The following is a 23,516-nucleotide window of genomic DNA, read 5'->3' on the forward strand; positions in this document are numbered from 1 at the left end:
ATACGCTTCTAAACTAACTCGCATTTAGCCGCGTTTCGTTTACAGGCGTTTTTCATTTTTGGCTATTTTGAAAAAAAAAAAAAACCTTTAAAAAAAAAAAAACGCTTCTAAACGCAAAGTGGAAAAACGCAGCTAAACGCGGCAAAACTGACGTTTTAAACGTGTGTTACTATCTGTCAAGTTAAATCATTCAGGAGAGGTTGTAAAAACACCCTGTGTACATGAAGCCTAATGGGGAAATGTTTTTGGGGTGGGACTTTCAGAATACGCATTAGGTGTCAACACCTCCTCCGTTCTTTCCGAATGAAGAAATCTATTTCACAGCAGCACATTTGTAAAATGCTATTTTTTTTTTTTCCTGTCTGTGCATGCGAGCTTGCCTGTTTTTTCAGTAAAGTTTGATCTGTGTTTCAAGAGCCATTTGTTTGAAAAGGGTTGTGGTTTAAAAGTAATGTGTTGATTTTACTGTTTTATTTTTTTCCTCCTGCAGACTATATCTATTGTTCTCTGGGTATCGGGATATTTTGCTGCTGTTCTTAGACCGTTCAAGTCAAATCTTCAAAAGAAGAAAAAGAAGAAAAAAGAAAGTAGTACTACCGTAAGTAAAGATGGGTGTAGAGCACTATTTCTGGAAAGGGTATTGTTGAAAGTTAAGGCTGCATTCTCACCTGAGCGTTTCAAAGTCGCACGTTTTTTGCCGCCATTTTGCACAGGTCACCAATGTAAAAAGCAGAAAAACGCCTGTAATCTGCCCCAAAGAAGCTCATGTTCTTTTTTGAGCTTAAGGCGTTTTGCTTCAGGTGACAAAACGCTCAGATGTGAACAGGTGCTATTGAAATGAATAGGGCTGCAACTAACGCTTATTTTCATAATCGTTTAGTTTGCCGATTGTTTTGATTAATCGGTTAATAACCTTAAAAAAAAGTGTGGTGTATAATTTGGTTAATATGTAAAGTTTTAAAAAGCAATTTATTCTTAAATATCTCTATGCAGTGGTAAATATAAATAACCAACTATATGGTTCGGGAGCAAAATATCGAATCCACTCTGAGAATAACAGAAGAGATATACCGTATATTGTATACTGTAGATATACTGTAGATACTATTAGAGGAGAGATATACTGTATATATTAGAAGAGAGATATACTGTATATTGTATACTGTAGATATACTGTAGATACTATTAGAGGAGAGATATACTGTAGATACTATTAGAGGAGAGATATACTGTAGATAATATAAAAGGGTGAATCTGGTAAATATCATCAGACTCGGATCAAATTTTTTTTATTCAAAAAACAAACTAGGTCTTACTTTTAAAAAAAATGTCATTTTAAGAACGTTCGTTCGATTTTCTAATGGTTAGTGGGGTCAAATCGACGTCGTTTTCAACCACAGTGACGGGAAAATTTGGAAATAGAAAACTTCTTGGTCAAAGCAATTTTCAGACAGTGTATGTGGTTTTGGTCAGAAATTACATTCATTTTAAAAACAAATGAAAATTTCAAACATTCTTTCAGCGAATGTACAAAGATTTTTCGTCTGAATATTCTCGTCTGAAAATTGATCGGTGTGGCCAGCATAAGGCTCGATAGACACCTATGCAGTTTGGTTTTGATTTGCTTCTGCAGTGCTTTTTGCTGTGCGTTTTGATTCCTGCACACATGATTTTGCTGCGATTTGCGTGTTTGCAATTCATTTTGGCCAATTTATTGGCCAGATTAAAAAACACAAATTGCTGCAAAAACGCATTACATGCTTTTCTGCAGCTTCTCCATTGAAGTATATTGAACCAAAAAAGCACCATTTTGCGTAAAAAAAAAAAAAAAAAAAAAAAAGTCCCTGACACTTTTTCCAAATATGCAGCAGCTGAAAAAGCATAGATGTGAATGTGTCCCATAGGAAACCATGTAAATGAACTGTAGTGCATTTCTGCAAAAAGCACCAAAAAACACATAGATGTGAACAAGGTCTAAGACGTTTAGTAACATTAATGGGGTTAAAAAAACTAAAATTAGCCCTTTATAGTACAAAAAAAAGCAGATAATCACTACTGTAAGGGGTTCATTTTTTTACTGTAGAACTGTGAAAGTAATACTTACAGTAGCAATTTGCTCTTTGTACTGTAAGGGGCTCATTTTAGGTTTTTTTTTTTTTTTTTTTTTAAACCCATTATGTTACTGGCCGATTAATCGATTATGAAAATAGTAATTGATTAATTTCATAATCGATTAGTTGTCGATTAATCAATTAGTTGTTTCAGCGATAGAAATTAATGGGATGTTGCTTGTTGGTCGTTTTTTCGGGCGTTTTATGAGCTGAAAACGCGCAGGTGTGAATGCAGCCTAAAACAAACAGCAACGGTTCAGAAGTTCATAAACAGCAATAGGTTCTCAAAACCAAGTAAAATTCTAGTACTGTCAAAGATATTGTAATGTCTGTTTGCTCTGTTTGTTGTGTACAATGATATCAACTTGGTTGATACTGTATATGATCTTGTTCAAATCAAAAAATTGATTACTAGAAACTGTTTTAAAATATTGGCTGTATATGTACATGGGCAATCTCATTTGCACATTAGGGCTTTTTCACACAGTAATGTCCGTTTTCGCAGACTTGGCTTGATCAGCAGGTATCGATCCATTGATCCCCGCTGTACCGGCGGATGACAGGTCCGTCTCAGCTCACTGTGCTGAAACGGACCTGTCAGAGCCGAGCTCTCCTCTATGGGGGATCGGATGAAAACTGATCCACCTGTCCGTTTTCATCCGGTCCGCCAGACGGATGGAAAATAGGGTTTCTATCCGTTTGGATTTAGCGGATCGGATGTTGGCGGACATGTCAACACTGATATCCGTCGTTCCATAGGGGTACATGGAGCATCCATTCAGGTCCACCTGAAAAACTGACAGGCGGACCTGTCAGTTTTGGGGCTCTGTCTGTGTGAAAGAGCCCTTACATAAGTAGGCTTTGTGTGTTTTGTTTTTTTTTTTTGCTTGCTTAACGCCGAAGGCTCCTTTTGAGATGGGCGGACTCCGCTATCTGATTCGGCTGCTCAGTGGGGTATCTGTCCGCTGATGCCTGCTGAGCAGGCAGATGACAGGTCTGCTCTGCTTATCCAGAGCGGACACAGTTTGCTTTCCTCTATGGGCTTCGGATGGAAACGGACCGCTGGTCAGCTTCCATCCAACTGTCATCTGATCTAGTCCGCCAGATGGGTGGGGAACAGATCCTCCATCTATCTGATCTTGGTGAATAGGATCGGATTGAATGTCGGCAGGTGTCAATGTGCACATGTCCGTTGACACTCACCGTTCCATAGAGGGCAATGGATGGTCCAATCGCGTTGGCCTAAAAACTGACAGGCAGACCCAATCGGTCCGTCTGTGTGAAAGGGGCCAAAATTAGAAGTCTAGTCAAAAACACGATAGCCCCAGCAGTTGGCTTCAGGGGAGAGGAGAGATCAGACAATGGCCGCAATGCCTATGTGTTGATGTCATCTGTTGTCAGCTGTACCTCCTCTACATTGAAGCTGGCGCTGGAAGTTGATCATGTGACCGGACCGGCGCACCCTTGGAATAGGTAAGACCTCTTTTTTCACATATAGCTAGGGCTTAGAATGTAGGTGGGAGCAGGTTCAAGTTTAGACTTCTACTTTAAACACTAAACTAAACCATACCTGACCCCAACACTTTACCTAATGCCTATAGTTAACAATCCTTTTTTCTACCTTAATCCTTCACCAAACAATAACCTAATGTCTGACTCTAAACCGCACTAGCATAGTGCCTATCTGACTCCCAAAGCATTATTGTTGATACTGAACAGTACTCAATTAAAAAAAAGAAAAAAAAAACCTGTGGTGCTGACACTGAATCCTCCTGATCTGCAAAATGTGTACTACCTGAAAAAATACTGTAACTGGGTGGCATCCACTCTTCTTAAAGTGTTTACATACATGGTTACAATGCTAACATTGCTCAATTGTTCTTTATAAAGGTTGGTTCTCGGTCTAACATTTATATCGGTCTCACTGTCCTTACTCTTTCCTTTTCCAGCCCCCTGTGTTTACTGGCTTCCATGACTTCATCACTGGGCTGCATACATTGCTAACAGACTCGAATGACTACATAAAGGAGTTGGAAGCCTCTTTGGTTGCACTGAAACTTGAAGATCTCTCCTTAGAAAATATAACACTCAGTGACGTTAGTATTTTTTTTATTCTTTTTTTTTTTTATCCTTGGGCATGTTTTCTTCAATTAGCAACTCAAGGTGTAAAACATCTAGTCACAAATTCTCACTGACAGGTGTAACATTCCTCACACCTGTCTGTTCTGATTGACATGTACCGATCTCACGAATTCTAGAACTGTGAGGGAAAACTTTACACGTTCATAGAAAATGTAGAAGTCGCTGCACAAAATATTTAGCTGAGATAATCATGTCTTGCAGTCACTTTTCTTTGTAAATTCGGGCGTGTGCCTTGAGTTTCTTGCAACATGACATTGTATTTGGCCTAGATCAGATTTTGGTCTTTACTGTGAGTACTTTATAAAGTTATTTGGCAACATAGTTTAAACTTCTGACAAGAATCTGTAATTTTTTTTTTTTTTTTTTAGCACTGTTTTTAACAAGTCTTGGTGTTGTCACACATTGCTGTTACTAATATATGTATCCCATGTGTGTTTATACATCATGCCACCGAGAATACTGAAAATATATTTTTTGCTTGTAGAGTTTGGGACACAGGAAAGTCGGCACTTACCATAGATTATATGCAGCTATCTTCAAAAAAATGTTGCTATTGTCCTTAGGAGATGGACCCCCTCCTCTCTACTGAAAGAATTATACCTCTTTCCTAGCTTAGGTTCAGCATTCAATTCCAATGGGGGTTGTAGTTTATCCACACAAGGCCTTAGTACCCTTTATTCTGATGGTTGCTCTCAATATGATGCCTTGTTCTGGCCATTCTGCTAGTTCATCTGCCACACCACCTTCCTCTTCCTCTAAAAAATCGTAATAACCTTGCTGGTACTATTTGCATTCAAATGGTGATCTGTGTTGGTGCTATCTGCATACAATTAGTAATCTGCTTGCTGTTGCCAGCTATTACCTTGTAAAACTTAAATTCCAACATAAATGTATATTAGGTTTTAGGCTAGGTTCCCACTATTGGGATGTCAGACATTGCATGCGATTCGCACCGCAGTGCAAATTATTTGCAATGTCTGTGCGATGCGATACAGATGCATACAGATTGTTTGGCTGAATTTGCATCGCATTCGGACAAAAATGCTGCAGGACCCTTTATTTGGTCCACACTGGAATCAGATGTGAACACCCATGCGATTAGATTCCTGCACCATTTGGTCGTTTGCACTACGATCTGCGAACCGATCTGGGGGTGTCATTAACTTTGTATTGACGCCCGCAGTGGTTAGCATAGGGCAGTGTGAACTGCTTGCGAGAGACGTGGTGCAGGAACTCGCACTGGAATCGCGCTAGTTCGCGCATCGCATATGTGTGAACCTAGCTTAAGGTTCAATATGTATGATGACTACAAATCCACTTCCACCAATCCTTATTATAAAGTGCTTGTGCTGTGTAAAACTTCTCAATGTCCAATATATAACCATTGCAAACAACGTGCTTCCATTAATTGTGCTCTTCTACCATATCAAAAGTGCTCTCCACCTCTCCCTTTTGAAAAGCCACTCGCCAGATCTTTATGACCTGTTATATAAACATGTCCACAACGTTTTATTAACACCCTTTATTTCCTCCAGTTTGGCTCCAAATGGCAACTTCTCTAGCTCTTCCGCACTCCGCTTCCGGTTACATGGCAAGGAATTACGAGGATAGAGCCTGCAGTAGTGTGTGTTTTATTAAAAAAATATCCCCACACATTAAAATGCACTTACAGGCTGACAAATGCGGTGTGCTATGAAAATCAATAGCACCTCCAAGGTCCCAGGCAAAGAGGCCGTGTAAATAATAAATAATTTTTTTAAATAAAACACACTACACTATCCCTTTTAAATTTTTTTTTTTTTTTTTTTAATCTGGTATCTTTGAGCATACTATGTTTTTGTTGAGCACTGCACTAACTCAACTATATTTTTGTACTGCTTTACTGTTTTCCATTTGGAAATAGGTGTGTAGCAGTTTATAACACGCTATTTGACACATTTCCAGAGGCACAGAGGTTCATTGTATTCTATTTAGTGCCCTCTTTTACTTAGGCCCTGCCAGGCAACCTACAGTTTTGTCTATTGCAACTTGATATAGACCATTGCTGTTTGGACTAAACGGCTCAAGATCCCAGATACATCCTAATGGATACCTCAGTCCAAGGTGAGTTAGACTTTTTACCTACAGCTTTGCGCTACTGTGTGAATGGCTTTTGGTAGACACACTTCATTAGATCTACAGGACAGGTCTTCTTTCCATCCATATGCTCAGGATCCTTTTGGCTTAACTGCTGATTAGCTGGGCTCTCCAGAAGCACCCCGAGCCCATGAAGGTGAATGCCTGTTGGTACCACCTCAGAAAAGTACTTCAAGGAGATAAAGGGGGTAAGATTACTCTTCTCCCACAGAAAAAGGCTTGTGCCTCTGCTAGTAGGACTTCAACTCTGAGGTTAGGAATTGGCCTTGCATTTTTGAATCCAAGGCAGCAACATACTTTCATAAAAAGCCATGGCCCTCCAAACCCACCAAGGCTAGTTCCAAGGCTTCTTCTCAGTGATGGGGTGTCCCTACTTCTCCAAAGTCCCAGAAAATCTCTCACTTGGGTCCAGAGTGTCCACTCTAGGTTCTACAAACTGGAATTTTGAACGGTTTCTCAAATGTTCAGGATCACCACGTGGTCTCCTATCCACACATTTAATCACTTGCCTACAGGGCTTTACACCCCCTTCCTGCCCAAGCCATTTTTTAACTTTCAGCGCTGTCACACTTTGAATGTTCACACAAATAGAGATTTCTTTTAGTATTTAATCACTGCTGAATTTTTTATTTTTTACAAAAAAAAAAAATTGAAACAATTTCTTTTACTTAGTTTCTGTTAGTAAATTTTGTAACCAAGTATTTTTTCTCCTTCACTGAGGTGCGCTGATGAGGCGGCACTGATGGGCACTGATAGGCTGAACTGGTGGGCATTGATGAGGTGGCAATGATGAGGCGGCACTGATGGGGCGGCCCTTATGGGCAGATCTGGGTGGGCCCGGATGGGCGGCGCTGGTTGGCACTTGTGGGGAGTGGTGGGCACTGATTGGTGACGCTGTTGGCGCTATAATGTAATCAGGGCACTGATGATCAGTGCCCTGATTACATGTTTTGTTGCCCCCTGTGAGGAGATACTGCTGATTGGCTCTCCTCGCCACTCACTCTGTCAGTGTGAGGCGAGTAACGCCGATTACCGGAATCTCCGTGTTTACATGTGACCGGCTGTGATTGGACTTAGCCGATCACATGGTTAAAGAGCCGCGGACGCGTGCCCTGCTAGAGCGCCTGTTCTGGGACGCTGTCATATGACATCCCAGAATGAGAGCCGCCCTGCTGTCATTTGATGGTGGGCGGGCGACAATTGGTTAAAGTGGAGCGTCACTCTCTTAATCCAGATTGACTGTTTTTTATCCTTATGCTGCTAGCATTAGAAAATGGTTAGGAAAGTATATTTTATATTTAAACTTTTTTTTCTCTTAGTCATCTTCCAGGACGGCACACCTGAGAGATGAGAGGCTCCTCCCTACAGGAAACACAATCAATCGACAGCTGTTTTAAGTCCACAACCTTCCCCTTGATCCTCAGTTTTTGATTGTGTTTCTCCCTACATAGCGAAACCGTTTGTTTTTTTCCGAATGACCCGAAGCCTGGGGCTGGTGGTCCCCCCCTGGGAGCCGGACCAAATGTCTGGGAAGGCCTACGGCCACATCACCCTGAAAGTGAAAGAGGGCGCCGCCTGCCCGATCTCGTATGATCTCGGAGGCTAAGCAGGGTCTGGCCTGGTTAGTACCTGATGGGCCTCTGGGTCTGGCCGGATATATTTATCCTTCCTGGGGGGTTCCTGCCTCCTCAGGGGGGGCAGCAGAAACTGGAAGAGCCCCCCTGAGAGCTGAAGGCCCCTGGGTACAGTGGTGTCCCCAGAACTTCAGGGGCCTTTTTCCTGTCTCCCCCCCCTTACCTGTCTGGGCGTCCGTTCAGACAGGGGTGCTGGCTGTCAGTTCTTTCCAGGGCCCCCGACTCCTGGGCCCCTGGTAGCTCACATGGGCTGCTGGGGAGGGCGCCGCCTGAACGACCCGCGTTCTTACCCAGGAGCGAAGGCTGAGAGTCAGCAGGAGCAGGCGCCCACATCCTCCTTTCGAGGAGGCACCAGTTCACTACGGTGGATGTCTGCCTAAACCACCTCAGAATGGAATGAGGAATGTACGGTATTGCCCCCCCAGGTGTGTATACTGACTGGCAGGACACAGCCCAGCCTTGCAGCTCCCTACGGGGACAGCAGTTGGGGGGGCACTTTGGCGGCTATCCTCCTTGCGTGTGGACCATAAGGATGGAAAAGCAAGCCCGGTGGCTGTGGCAAAAGGGGAAGACAACAACGGTGAGTACTTTCCTTTACCTTGGGAATTTAGCTGCAAAATCCCCAATCCCAGCCAGATGGTTTCCGGGCATTTGAGATAATCTCCCCTGGGGTCTGGATTCAAATAGCCCAGAAGCTTCTGCTAAAAACACCAGCTACAGCTCCCTCTTACATCAGAGATGCTGTATGGTGGACAAGTGGTGCAGAGGAGCGAGTGTGCCTAAACCACCTCAGATGGGAAAGAGGTAGGTAAGGCATTTCTTCCCCTTCCCCCTGTATTTACTGAGTGGTACCGTGCAGGACCTGGGGTCTGCATAACAAAATAGCCCAGAAGCTACTGCTAAAACCACCAGCCACAGCTCCCTCTTACAGCAGAGACACTGGTTATCACAACAGTAGGTTGCCAGCCTCTCCCTACATGTCCGGTTGTGGGACATTAGTAGGGATGAATAGAGCGAAGTGGGGGGGGGGAACCTGGTAGATACAAAGAGTTCCTTACAGGCCAGGTATACCACTGAACAATTTATGGATTGTGCAATGGTTGAAGGATTCGGGAGTAAGCTCTACTGGTCAGCAGGTGCACTAGGTTGTATGGCCCCATTAGCCCAGCTGCTAGGAATCTGAAGTCATAAGCTCCAACCTTCCACTCCACCTTTACATTGTGGTTATATTATAGTGCAGGAGGTAAGAAAAACCTTTTTGTTGGTTTGGGCTACAGTCAACTCAGTGACAGATCTAAAGGCGATTTACCATAAATCGCTTCCTATATCCTTTAATTAAGGATTTTCTGTGCAAACATATGCAAGAGCTAGATAGATACATGATTGCTTGTTTAACCACTTAAGGACCAGCCTCGTTTTGGATTTTAGGTGTTTACATGTTTAAAACAGGTTTTTCTGCTAGAAAATTACTTAGAACCCCCAAACATTTTATATGGTTTTTCTTCTAACACCCTAGAGAATACAATGGCGGTCATTGCAATACTTTTTTTTGCACAGTGTTTGCGCAGCGGTCTTATAAGCGTACTTTTTTTGGAAAAAATTCACTTTTTTGAATAAAAAAATAAAACAGTAAACTTATCCCAACATTTTTTTATAATGTGAAATATAATGTTACGGCAAGTAAATTGATACCCAACATGTCATGCTTGAAAATTGCGCCCGCTCGTGGAATGGCGTCAAACTTTTACCCTCAAAAATCTCCATAGGCGACGTTTAAAAAATTCTACAGGTTGCATATTTTGCGCTACAGAGGAGGTCTAGGGCTAGAATTATTGCTCTCGCTCTACCGGTCGCGGCGATACCTCACATGTGTGGTTTGACCACCATTTTCATATGCGGGCGCTACTCGCATATGCGTTCACTTCTGCGCGCGAGCTCGTCGGGACAGGGGGGTTTTAAAAAAAATTTTTTTTTATTATTTATTTTACAATATTTTATTTATTTTTACACTGTTTAAAAAAAAAAAAAAATTGTGTCACTTTTATTCCTATTACAAGGAATGTAAACATCCCTTGTAATAGAAAAAAGCATGACAGGTCCTCTTAAATATGAGATCTGGGGTCAAAAAGACCTCAGATCTCATATTTACACTAAAATGCAATAAAAAAATTAAAAAAAAAAAGTCATTTAGAAAAATGACATTTGAAAAAATATGCCTTTAAGAGGCGTGGACGGAAGTGACGTTTTGACGTCGCTTCCGCCCAACAGTGTCATGGAGACGAGTGAGCGCCATCTTGGCCTCCCTCTTCTCCAGACACACCACGGCACAGGACGCGATCGCCTCCGCCGCTACCGACGGCTCCGGTAAGCGGCGGAGGGCACCGGATCGCGGCGGGAGGGGGGGCCCCTCTCCCGCCACCGATAAAAGTGATCTCGCGGCGAATCCGCCGCAGGGACCTCTTTTATCTGAAAGCCGGCCGCCGCACGAAAACGGGGATACCGGGGTTATGGCAGCTAGCTACTGCCATAACAACGATATCCCCGTTCAAACTTAGGACGTACATAGTCGTGCGGCGGTCGGGAAGTGGTTAAGGCCTGCAGGTGGCTATTTTCCTCCAGGCTAAATGGGTGACCACCTTTTCTAGAGGTTGTCCTAAATTGGTCTCTAGGGCTGGGCTCATTGAGACTTTAATATCTGATCAGCCCCACGTGTGTGTGTGTGTGAGCTGGCCAGCGTTTGCTCAGTCTACGGAGGTAAGGTAGGACAACAGCTACTATAGTAAGGTGTCTAACCATTTTAGGATTTGTTCCTTCACTGGGGGTGAATTGTTAGTATCTACAGCCCAGGCTATGCCTAGGGATCAAATTGCTTTGTTGGTTATTTCATAAAGGGATACACCATGACTCCTCCTTGGTTGCACACCAGTAGACCTCAGTAGTGAAGGTTTGTCCTTGCTGGGATGTTTTGTGGCACAGCAGAAATGCACATTGAGATTTGTGACATTTCTGCTCATAAGGGGTATATTGCTGTACATCAGAAATGCACTGCACTGAAGCTTGGTTGTTGTCTGTTATATCCTAAAGGTACTGCCTTATTTGGCTACAGATCAGAAAAATACAACAGGGAAGGTGGTCTGTACTTTCTGGTCTTGTGAGGCATGGCGGAAATGCACATCATTGAGTTTTGTGACATCTCTGCTCATATTTGTTATATTGCTGCACATCAGACATACTCAAAATTGAGTTCTGTCTGGGGTTTTTTGTGTCCTGTATTACTGCCTTATTGGTTGCTTATTAGAAAGGCAGTAGTGAAGATTGATGGTCCTGAATTTTTGGGAAATACAAATTGAACCTGTGCCAGGGGTAGTACTTGTACTGCCTTTGGTAATCGGTGCAGCCCCGCAAAGTGGCGTCGGGCTGACAGTGCTATTAACGGCAAAGGCTGCCGATTTTAGGCATGCGATTTGACATGTTGAGTCGCATGCCAAATCCCTTCAATATGGATGTGCTATCTCTATTCAGATTGTTATATTGTTGCACATCAGATATATACAAGATTGAAGGTTATCTGTCCTTTTATGTCTTACATTTACTGCCTTATTGGCTGCATATCAGAAGGGACACAGCAGTGAAGGTTGCTTGTCCTTTTCTGATTTGTTTTTGCTGCCTCAGCAGGGAGACACATTGAGGGTGGTGGCGTCTCTGCTCAGTCTTGGTATATTACACATCAGACATACACAAAGATTGAAGATTGTTTGTGTCCTGTATGTTCTATATTTACTGCCTTATCGGCTGCATATCAGAAAGGCACAGCAGTGAGGGGTGTCTTTTCTGTTTCTCATTGTTCTACCTTGCTGCTTCTTAAGGATACACAGCAGGGGGTTGTTGGCTGCACTCCTCCAGGGAGATACAGCATTGGGGACCCCTCGCTGAAAATTGCAAGTTACCTGCGACCTGTGTAATCTTGAGGTCTGTGGATCCAGAAAGCAGGGTCTGCTTGGTGGCGCTGCGACCTGGAGTTGCACAGACACGAATGGTTCCCATTGGAAGCCATAGTGTATGACTTTTCTCTTGCGTTTTTGCGGTTGCAGGTTGGGTCGCACAGGTGTGGGAGCCCTAAGTTTTATCTGTCCCTTCTGGTTGAGGTTTTGCTACACAACAAGAATAGACATCATGGAGTTATTGCCTTACTTTGCAATACACCAGAAAGATCGCAGCTAGGAAGGCTGTCTGTTTTTATGTGGCTGCACAGCAGAAATACTCAACATTGAAGCTTGTTGGTGCGTTCTGTTTCAGATTCCCTTACCTTACTGCACTTCAGAAAAACACAATGCTGCAGGTTGCTTGGGTCCTTTCTTTGTTGGTTCTATGTGACTGCACTACAGTACTGCATAACAGAAAAGATATTGTCTTGTGTGCCATATTGATCTTATAACTGTATTTGGTGGTTCGTCAGAAATACGCAACATAGAAGTTTGGGTCTTTCTGTCTTATATTTATGGCCCTGTTTTGCTGTAGATCAGTAAAACTCCACCGTAAACAGGACTCCCGTCCTTTATGTATATATATCAGTTATGACCTAGCTAGCTGCACTTCAGAAACACGCAGCATTTAGGGTCGGTTCACACTGAGGCAGCACGACTTACAGCGCGACTGCCTCAGGCGACCCAGGACACGACTCAGCGGCGACTTGCGAAACGACTTCTGTATAGAAGTCAATGCAAGTCACCCCAAAGTCGTACAGGAACCTTTTTCTAAGTCGAAGCGACTTGCATCGCGCCGATTAGAATGGTTCCATTGCACAGAACAGGACGCTACTTGTCAGGTGACTAGGTCGCCTGACAAGTCGTCCCAGTGTGAACCAAGGCTGAGGGTTTGCGTTTGTCTTAATGTTTTTACATATTGACGGACTGTTTGTCTACATTGAAGTTCAGATTTGGGTCTCTCCCATATTTGATATGTTGGTTTAGCTAGTCACACTCGGATACACATTATTGTCTATGCTTGTGTCCTTTCTGTCTAAATCTATTGTGCTGGGTCCACAATCTATGATCTTTTTTAATTTGTGATATTAATAATGCATGTATCGCCTTTTGTATTTCAGCCCTCTTTTCCGTGGAGGGGCCTGGAGTTCTGGCTGCAGACGTCACATGTCAGAAAGCCTCAGCCCCTTACATTCGGGAATGCTGGAACCATTTCCTAGGGTTGAAGCCCAGTAGGGTTATAGGACACTGGAGGAAGGCGATAAAGAATCACCCTGCTTAGTAAGAACTTGGGAAGTTCTGTTCAGAGGAGTATTATGACCTGAAGATGAAGTATAAAGATGTATACCAGACCGAATAGGTTACGGCTCGGTGCATGGCCTTCATCTCACCCTTCTAGCAGAACTAGATGTAGCAGTATAAGTGTTATACTCCTGCTATGAACTTTATTCTCCTGAAGTAGGCACTCAGGCGTAAGTAAAGCCACAGAGTGGGCATGCCTTAAACCCAGGGATCAAGCCTCGGTTAATCTATTACCCTTAAGTAGGCTTCCCTTTAGTCTTTGCTGATGTAAAGATAAAAATGAACAAAAAAGGTTGTCTGTTAGGGGCCCACCTTTTTTTGCAGTTTTAATTCCATGAAACAGGGTAGTGTTAAGACAGGCCCTCTTAGTGATCAATGAGTGTCCTTGTCTTACAACACAGGTCTCTGATTAATCTTTAGGGGTTCTAAGTAGCACCTACAGGCACAATAGGCCATGGTTGTTAGATGTGTGAGACAGGCAATATTGCTAACCTACAAGTTTAACATGTTTTCTGATTCCATCTTTAAGAGCCCCACTCCACCTAGGTCCTGCATCCGAAGCGGAGAAGGCAGGGACATCGGTGGAGTAGACCTGCAGACCAGCCGCATGATCCAGCTATAATACCTTCATCAAGCATATGGAGTGGAGGTAAAACTCACTGCAGAACCAAGGTCCGCCAAGAGGGTCTTGCAGTGGTCCCACCCTAAGGTAGGCCTGAGGTAGCTTGATTATCCTCTCAGGTGTGCCGTCCTGGAAGATGACTAAGAGAAAATTGACAGTTACTTACAGGTAACTGTTTTTCTAGGATATCTTCCAGGACGGCAGGCCTACTTCCTGCCCGTTGGAGGAGGGAAAATGGTAGAACACTAGAAGGTGAGTACATATGAGGAATGATTTCCCTTGTGAACCAGGTTCAGGAGTTACTTCTCTACAAACTGAGGATCAAGGGGAAGGGTGTGGACTTAAAACAGCTGTCGATTGATTGTGCTTCCTGTAGGGAGGAGCCTCTAGTCTCTCAGGTGTGCCGTCCTGGAAGATATCCTAGAAAAACAGTTACCGGTAAGTAACTGTCAATTTTTTTTTACATTTAGTTACTTCTTGGTTTCCATGCTTAGGCAAATGTCATACATCCCAGCAGTCTTCAGTAGGGGAGGAGGGGCTTTCTCAGCTAAGCACACCCTTTCCTGCTTGCATGCTTGATCTAAGGGCAAATGGATTTCAGGAAGTGAATGCTACATGAATCTGCCCTTATTCAAGATGACCGGAATGCTAGGGGATGTTTTCCCAATAAAAATAAAGTATGAAGACATGGATGGATGGGGGGGTTTGATATGAATTAAATCACATTTTTGGTTTGTGGTGCTCGATTAAAGTATAGTTTCAGTTCTAACAGATGGAAGTTCAGGCCTCCTTGGATGCCAGTTTTGGGTGTAAGGTGCTACTAGCTGCTGTCTGAATCTGTCAAGCCTTTCTTAACCTTTTCTTTGTTGGGCCTGTTGGCATTGTTTGCTGTGTTGCCCACCCCACATTTGGACTGATTTTGGATGTTCCATGGTAAAGAATAAAGTTCCTATGCCCCCATACCTTAGAAATAAGATTTTTGACTTGACCGTAAATTCTGTTCCTTGGGATACGGAACAGATACAGTCCCTTTTTTTGATCTCCCTATTGCTTACTACAAACCTGAGGTTAGCTGCGAGTGGGCAACTTGTATAGGAGGGTGGCCCTGTAGCATTCTAATTTTTGCCTGAAGGTAGCTGCAAATAACCCATAGTAAAGACTTCATTACCTGTGTCCTGTACTGTATTACCTCACTAGCCAAACCAGCAATGTGTTGCTTTGTTTCTAGTTCCTTTCTTGATGTTGCCGGAATGAAAAGGGTCCTAAATTGGCTATAAACCAGTAGATTTTTCCTGTTTCCATCATTCATGTGCATACTCTTGACACTTTTCGATGCATTATAATACCATATATAGATAGCTTAAATAATCAGTTTGTATCTGTGTAGGTTTATAGTAAATTTGCTATATCGTATAGCTTGCTGTGGTCTGCTGTTTTTGAGTACTGTTCCTTCTTACTTACGTTAAGATCTTTCTATTTCAGGAAGAAAAGATATTTACAAAGCAATCTATGGACAAAGTTCAGAACAGCTATCTGCACTCTTTGCAAGAGGTTGGAGATCTTTTGAGGAAAAAACTCGAAACCATTAAGAAACTCAAGCTCTAGAATGTGAATAGGAACTATATAACTATAGATACTTTGCTGGGCTCCTGGCAGACATCTTAATCCAGAACTTCCCAAGAGGATGCATGAATGACTTAAAAACTGATTTTTTTTTTTTTTTTTTTGATTTTTTTTTTTCCTCCTTTGTTTTTTAAAGGTGTTGAGAATGGAATTTATACAGCTGATTTAAATTATTGTACATAAACTAAAAGCAGGAGCTGCCACCTGCCATAGACCACTTTTTATACATGTCCATGAACTTGCAGCAGTGAGGTTTTCATGCTTTTTTTTTTTTTTTTTTTTTGATTTTCATGCAACCTTGGAAACTCTGTACCCGCAGCAATAGAAAATTGGCTTAAAACCAGCAGCTTTTCTTATTCCTTGCCATTTAGGTGAATTTTATTTGGGGTTTTTTTTTTTTTTTTTTTTTTTTTTTTTTTTTGGCTCGTTAGGAAATCTATTAATCTTTTATTCCACACTTTATTTTTTCCTCTGCTCTATTAGCTTTGCAGTTTGTCCTTTCTGATGTCCCCTCTCCTCCTAGCAGCTTTTTTAATTTATAGGAACTGAAATATGTCTGAAGATGGCACAGAATTGAATAGTTGGTTCCAGATCATTGATGTGGTGGATATGCAGTCTAATCTAATGATGGCTGACTTTAAAGTGAGACTTTCAATGCTGTAGTGTCGGATCGCCGGCGGAGAAAGACCTCTGTTTAATCAATCATAGTTGGCAGCTAGCCACTGTAATTTGCTCTGCATTATTACACCAGTGCGGCTGTGTATACTATATTATAAATAAAAAAAGCCTAATGCTGCTTGGTTACACCACCAGTCTAAACAAGAGACTAGTTTTTGAACGTAACTGTTTTTAGGTTACCCAGATGCTGTTACTTTGCTTTCTACTGCAGAAGGAATATTTAGAAGCAACTGGTTCCATTTTGCTAAAAAAAAAAGAAACATTTACACCATTTTGTATGCTTATTTATGCAGCCCTGTCACCGAGTACTGGTGTATATTTATATAAATATAGATGTATGTATATTTGTATAGTATAATATGATGTACATACATATATGCATACAGTCAGATACACATGTAATTAAATGGCTTAGCTATACATGCAGAACAAACCAGCATGGAAGGAAAACAGTTCAACTTGGCTTGCCAGGTGAATGTAATATTTTCACAAATCTTCTACTTACTCTGACATTTTCAAAAGCTAAATATGAGATTTCTGAGACCCTGACAGTCAGGGCATTGTCATATATTACAGACTCGTTTTGTTAGTGATGCTAGGTGGTTGATGAGAGTATTTTTAAAATAAATCCCTACATAATAAGCAATGCGTATGTTTTCCTTTTTGTGGTATACAAATTAATAGGTACATTGCTTTTCAGTTGAGCTGGAAAACTAGTTTTAGTCGTGGAAAAACATGCTTTTGAAAATATATAGAACCAGTCATTTCTTATATTTCTGTAATGTTAAAGCACAATTCCAGCCAAACACCTAAATACACGACTGAAAAGTAAGTGTATTGCATTACTGGCTGAAAGAATATTGCACATCTATTCAGCTTGAAATGTGTACACTTCTGCAAAATTGCACAACAAGACTGGTGACGCACTTTTATTACCGGATTCAGCAATGCAGATTCTGCCTTCAGCCAGCTCACTTTCCAAAACGAAGAATGTTTTGGCTGGACTTTAAACTTAAACACGTCAGTGTACCTACTGGCAAGTCTGGAAGACCTGGCTTGTCACTTGGCCAAGAGCTAAATGACATTCATATGTTAAACAATATCTGATACAAATGGACATTACATTTTCCTTTTCTGGGCTTGCTAATAGAAGATGCTAAAGAAGCTGTTCATGACCTACTATAGCTCTGAAGCCCTTTTGTGTAACTTCTGAAATTCTTATATAAAACCAAACATAATCAAAATTATGTAACTTCATATTACCTGGTGACATTTTGCTTTAGTGAAGGTCTCCTATGATTAGAATGCACACTGATTTTGTCTGAAGCCTGCATTGTTTGTGACTGCTGTAGAGTGAATGTGATAAACATGAAATACATTGATTCAGATGCTGGTAATATGGTTAATAATATGACTTCTTATGTACAAATATCAGACCATATGTGTTTTTAGTGTCTGTTTCCCCATTTCAATTTTGTATGATGAAGATGAGGAAAAACAAGAGGATGTGGGAGAGTCCTTATGTTGTAGTATTTAAGTGATTCATTAGATATTGCAGAAGTGAAAAATTAGGTGAGGTCTCACATTACATCTGTAAAGGTTGCTAGAACTCATTGGAATGTCTGCAGCATTAAATGGCAGTTATAGAGAATATTTCGGTCTACATGAAGACCTTTCCGTTTGTTGTCTGGTCACACTATCGTCGTGGAGATCTGGTGCTGTTGGGTTACTGAAAGTGAATTTGTGGATCTCTAAAAGGTATATAATCTAGTGGCTCCCAAGTAAAGCGGATATCAAGAAACCATCTTAGAATGGGCACAGTGTCTCATAGATTAAAGATATGTTTTATTGTAAGTGAACATTGTTCCGAAACAAAAAATGCGTTTTGTGGTGGACATACAGCCACTTCTTCTGCCAGGGTGCATCAAACACTAAACACCACCATATCCACTTCCAGACCAGGCCTTTTCTGGCACTGTAAGAATCAATATTGCTAGAAAATTCCTTTAGGCTCCATGTACACTAGTGGCTCCTAAACTTGAGTGTTGAGGAGCTTTTGGTGTTTTTTTTTTTTTTTTTTTTTTGGCCAAAGCTCCTATACTCCACTCTATAAAATCCAATGTGTCCATGAACAAATAGGCTTTTAGAAACGTTTTGGAGCTGCTGCGGTTAGGGGAGGTTCAAATATTATATATTTTTAAAACGGAGGCCCTAGAGAATAAATTGGTTTCGCAATTTGTCGCACAATATTTGCGCAGTGGTTTTTCAAACGCAATTTTTTTGGGAAAAAAAAAAACTTTGAATCTCCATGCTAAAAAAAATACATAACCCAATTTGTTTTTTTAAAATATAAAAGTTGATGTCGTGCAGAGTAAATGGATACCAAACATGTCACACTTTAAAATTGCACACGTCTGTGCAACAGCAACAAATTACATACATTTTACTATCCATAGGTGATGACTTTACAGGTTACCACTTTAGATTTACAGAGGAGGTCTAATGCTAGAGCTACTGCACATGATCTGACGTTTGCAGTGATATCTCACATGTTTGGGACGATCGCTGTTTGCATGCGTGCGTTAGCCTTTGGACAGGGGGCAGATTCATTTTTTTTTATTTGATTGTTTTATTTTTACACTGTTCCTTTTACATTTTTTTTTTTGGATCACTTTTATTGCTGTCATAAGGAATGTAAACATCCTTGTGGCAGCAATAGGCATGTCCAATGCAATACTCCAACACACAAGTTCCTGCACAAACGGCTGTATCTTAAATTGGGTGCTGAAATTACCAACGGCTGGAACCGACTGCAATTATGAGAAGGAAGTGTCACCAGCACACCAGGATCTCCAAAAATGGGTCCAAAACTTTAATCACATAGTATCAAAAAATAAAAGCGACGTTCCGGGCCACGCAGGGCCCCTTTGTTGCCACATGACTGATGAAGGGGACGCTTTTATTTTTTGATACTATGTGTTTCAAGTTTTGGACCTAATTTTGGAGATGCTGGTGTCACTTCCTTCTCATGATAGCAATAGGCATGTGACATAGACCCCAGATCTCTCCATGAAGAGTACCTAAGACCCCAAATCCCTCCTCTGCCCTTTTAAAAGCATTAAAAACACCAAGATCGGGTACGTTGCTGGTCCGGAAGTGGATATTCTGTACAATGTACTTTCCACTGTTACCTGTAGGAGATTGACACCAGGCACAAAAACTGTGGACCAGCTCCTAGGAACATAATCTCTCTAACCTTTTTGCTCAGTTTGGTGCCCTCATGGAGGTTTGATTCATTTATTCACAACTTTACTTAGCCCAATGCTGCTGGTAGATGCATACCGGATCTTCATATCCCAGACGTCTCTTAAAAGAGAAGTATGTTTTTTTTTTTGTTTTTTTTTTCTGAATCGTACTTGCCTTGGTGGATGCAGCATCGGTCTTATGCTGCTTCTGTCCCCCGGCGCCTCTACACTGAGAGCCGAGCGGTTGAACACCGTCGATTGCTCAGTTCTCACAGTTCCCCAAGCAGAGAGCTGCAGACAGTCACAGTTCTCTGCTCTGCTCATTGTAGCACTGGGTTGTGGAGGGGATGGGAGCGGCCGGCTCAGGCTCTCAGCAGCTCGCTGAGCCGGGTGTTGGTCCAGGAATCTGGTGGATCCAGACTCTATTGTCATGATGATGCAGACCCTGGACCGACTTCTGTGATGTCAGCAAAGAGCGGACTTCAGCCTGCTCTCTGCTGAAAATAGGTCACAGGAGTGCAAAATGAACTGCACTCCTGTGATCCACAGGAGAAGTACAGCCAAACGAGCTTTGGCTGTACTGCTCCTTTTTAATGTGATTGTAAGGCTTCGGGTTTTTTTTTGTTTTTTGTTTTTTTTAAATAACAAACCATGTCATACTTGCCTCCACTGTGCAGTTCGTTTTGTACAGAGTTGCCCCGATCCTTGACTTCTGGGGTCCCCCGGCGGCGCTGGTACCGCCTCCCCACATTGTATAACCCCATAGAAGAAGCGCTCTCCCAGGGGGTTACCTTGCCTGCGCTCTCCCGAGTCCAGCATTTGGCGTCCATAGACGCCAAATGTAGGACTCGGCCATGGCACCATTGGATTTGATTGACAGCAGCGGGAGCCAATGGCTGCGCTGCTATCAATCTATCCAATCAAGATCCGAGAACCTTGGGCAGAGAGGAAGAGGCGGCGGAATACAGGGCTCAGGTGAGTAAAACAGGGAGGCTGGGGGGCCGGTCAGTGACAGAAGTTTTTTCACCTTAATGCATAGGCTGCATTAAGGTGGAAAAAAACATGAGGGTTTACAACCCCTTTAAGTCTGACACTGAATCCAGGTTTTACCAAATTCATATGATGGTAAGCTTACTGTGGTATGCCTGGAAGTGCCTTCTCATATACTCAGGACTTTGCTTTAAGTGTCCTGTGTAGCGTTGGTTTGCTCCATCTGAGAGCTTACCCTTTTTTTTTTTTTTTTTTTTTTTTTTTGTCAGGGTGAGCCGTTTGCAGCACCTCATTTATTCTTAGGGCCCATGTGCTTTGTTTGTTGCTACTGGCCCCAGTTTTACCACCCTTGCAGCTGTTTCCTCCCTTTTATGCTGCTTTCTCAACCCTGAGGTATTTTTTGCTGCAACTTTCATAGCTTCTGTCGCAATCCTGGTCATCAGGGTCAGGACACAATAAAACTGATAAGATGCCTTGGCCCCTTTCTCTAGGGCAGTGGTTCTCAACTCCGGTCCTCAGGACCCACTAACAGGCCAGAATTTAAGTATTACCTTGGGGAGATGCAGACTAGAATACTGCAATCACTGAGCAGCAAATGAGATCACCTGTGATGTATTTCAGTTATCCTGCAAACCTGGCCTGTTAGTGGGTCCCGAGGACAGGAGTTGACAACCACTGCTCTAGGGAGATTTAGGGTCTTTGCTCTCACAGGTTTTGATTGTCCATTACATTTGTTCTCTTTTAAGAACTTCCTTTATGAGCTTTGTAAACATCCAGACAGGTCTCAACTTCCTCCAAAACATTTTTCTGCCTGATTTGCCTTTGGGACTTTTGGACTAGGTCTACCAAGTCCATGTCCTAACATGGGTATTGCTATTACAGGCGATGAATCTCCTCTCCTTCAGATCCTATGGATCTCACTTCCACTCCCTATGTTCCCTTGGACGAAACCAGATGAAAGGGAACCACAGCAAAAGGGTAAACAACTTCACTGTGAGGCTTCCCTTGCACTGGTGAAGGATCCATTTTTTTACACCAGTCTCTGCATTCTGACTTAAGCAGACGCTTTTCTGCAAATAGGGTCCAAAAACACCAGGTTCCTTCTCCAGCTCCACGGTGTCTACCTGATTTGGATCCCAATATGCCTGCCCTTAAGGTGGTGGACATAGAAGGGAATAAGATGACCTGGAGGTGGTAGAAGAGTCTGTGGAAGATTTCTCACCCCAAGGCGCTGTGCATCTGATGTTATGGGTTTATGCAATATGCTTTCAAATGTGGATATGCTTACTTCTGTGTGCAAAAGCCTCCTACATTGTCGCACTTAAATCCCACCCCATCTTGCCGTTCCCCTTTATGGTACAAAGAAAAATTTAGAAAGATTTCCTGTTTATGAACATATAGAAAAATCTATTATGATTGGGGTCAACCCAGAAAAGATTCTCACCTCTCCATAAATCATTGCCAGGCTCTATCCATTGACAAAAAGTTACCAAAAATTAGTGTTATGGTAGTAGACAGAAAGTCTTCAGTTTTACAGTCTTCAGCATCTCAACATACCAACGGAAAATGTTTGTTCATTCAAAGAATCTGCAAATAGAAAGTTTGAGCGATATTAAACCACAAGGCAATCATTTATTATATTGCAGTTTACCAATTCTTGTGGCTACATTTGTTTTATCAAATTTATTTATTTTCACCTAGTGATAGTAATATGCTGGTTAGAAAAAAAAAAAAACACCTGTAAGGGTGCTTTCACCCCAAGGCGTCGGCAGTAAAGCGCCACTATTTTTAGCAGCGCTTTACTGTTGTTTCCGCGGTGCTATTTGGCTGCTAGTGGGGCGCTTTTAACCCCCGCTAGCGGCTGAGAAAGGGTTAAAACCGCCTGCAAAGCGCTGCTGCAGCAGCTCTGCCCCATTGACTTCAATGGCCAGGGCTGCTTGCAGGACTTTTTTTTTACCATCTTGCAAGCGCACTGCTCCAGTGTGAAAGCACTCAGGCTTTCACACTGGAGAGGCTCTTTACAGGCACTATTTTTAGCGCTGTAGCGCCTGTAAAGGGGATCTAAGGCCATTGCATAATGTGCATCGCATACTATCAAAATATGAAATACTTACCTTGGAATAAAGCCTTCCAGTGGTGCGCTGTCATCTTCCCCTCTGCACTTTCTCTCGGGTTCGCCTGCACCGGCTATGTGATTAGCCAGAGCCACGATGATGTCACTCATTGCGCATGCGCGCGGGAGCCCTCGGCTCTGGCAAGGTATGCTGGTCCTTCAGAGCACATGTGCCAGTGACATCACCAGCTGCATCTAGGGTGAATATCTCCTATAATGGTGTACATGTTCATTTTGCATATAAGTAAGTGTTAAAGGCTTACCTGTAGGTAAAAATCATTAAGTGGGCTTTACTACAACTACTCACTACTAAAAAGTGTGAGCTGGAGTTTGATTTAACTTTGTTAGTGTATTGACATCTGTTAGCACACGTAACATTCCCCTTCTCCCAGATTAAAAAAATGCTACAGTCCAAAGGTGTGTCTGTGTTGCTCCTTCATTCATAGTGTAAGCACTATAATAAGGTAAAGTGTGTTATTGGCCAGATCACTAAGTGAAAACAGAGGGAAAAAGGCAAAAAGAAAAAAATTAATGCAGCCACATCTGAGGATTGTTAACCCTTTCACGTGGAGCGGATCTGTTGGACAGACTCCGCCGGCTTAGTGGGATCTCACTCTGTTGATCCCTGCTGAGCAGGTGGACGACGGGTCCATCTCTGCCAACTGTGCAGGGATGGACCTGTCAGAGCCCCACTGATCTCTGTGGCGAGATCAAATGAAAACGGACAGGCTGTCCGTTATACATCCGATCCGCTAAAGAGATGGCGAACGTTTCACCAGCCGCCTGCTGATATCCACCTGCCAATATAAGTCAATGGGTGGCCCACTTGGATCTGCCTAAATGGGCAGGCAGATCCGAGCGGCCTCTTCATGTTAAAGGGGCCTTTAAGGGTAAAACAAATCTTCATGCTTAAGCACAATTTTGCAACTTTGACATG

At 42.4% G+C, this 23,516-nt stretch overlaps 1 protein-coding gene across 1 annotated transcript in view; it reads left to right on the forward strand.

Moving 5' to 3' along the window:
• The window catches only part of NAA25 (N-alpha-acetyltransferase 25, NatB auxiliary subunit), a 102,832-nt gene extending 85,955 nt beyond the window's left edge, over positions 1-16,877 (forward strand). The window contains exons 22-24 of the mRNA XM_073626004.1: positions 491-598; positions 4,061-4,207; positions 15,413-16,877. Of these exons, the coding sequence (XP_073482105.1) occupies positions 491-598; positions 4,061-4,207; positions 15,413-15,535 (378 nt within the window). The 3' untranslated portion in view covers positions 15,536-16,877. The remainder of the gene's footprint in view (positions 1-490; positions 599-4,060; positions 4,208-15,412) is intronic.
• The last annotated feature ends 6,639 nt before the right edge of the window (positions 16,878-23,516 follow it).

This window comes from Aquarana catesbeiana, linkage group LG01 (genome assembly GCF_042186555.1).
Source record: "Aquarana catesbeiana isolate 2022-GZ linkage group LG01, ASM4218655v1, whole genome shotgun sequence".
In the NCBI taxonomy this organism is placed as follows: Eukaryota; Metazoa; Chordata; class Amphibia; order Anura; family Ranidae; genus Aquarana; species Aquarana catesbeiana.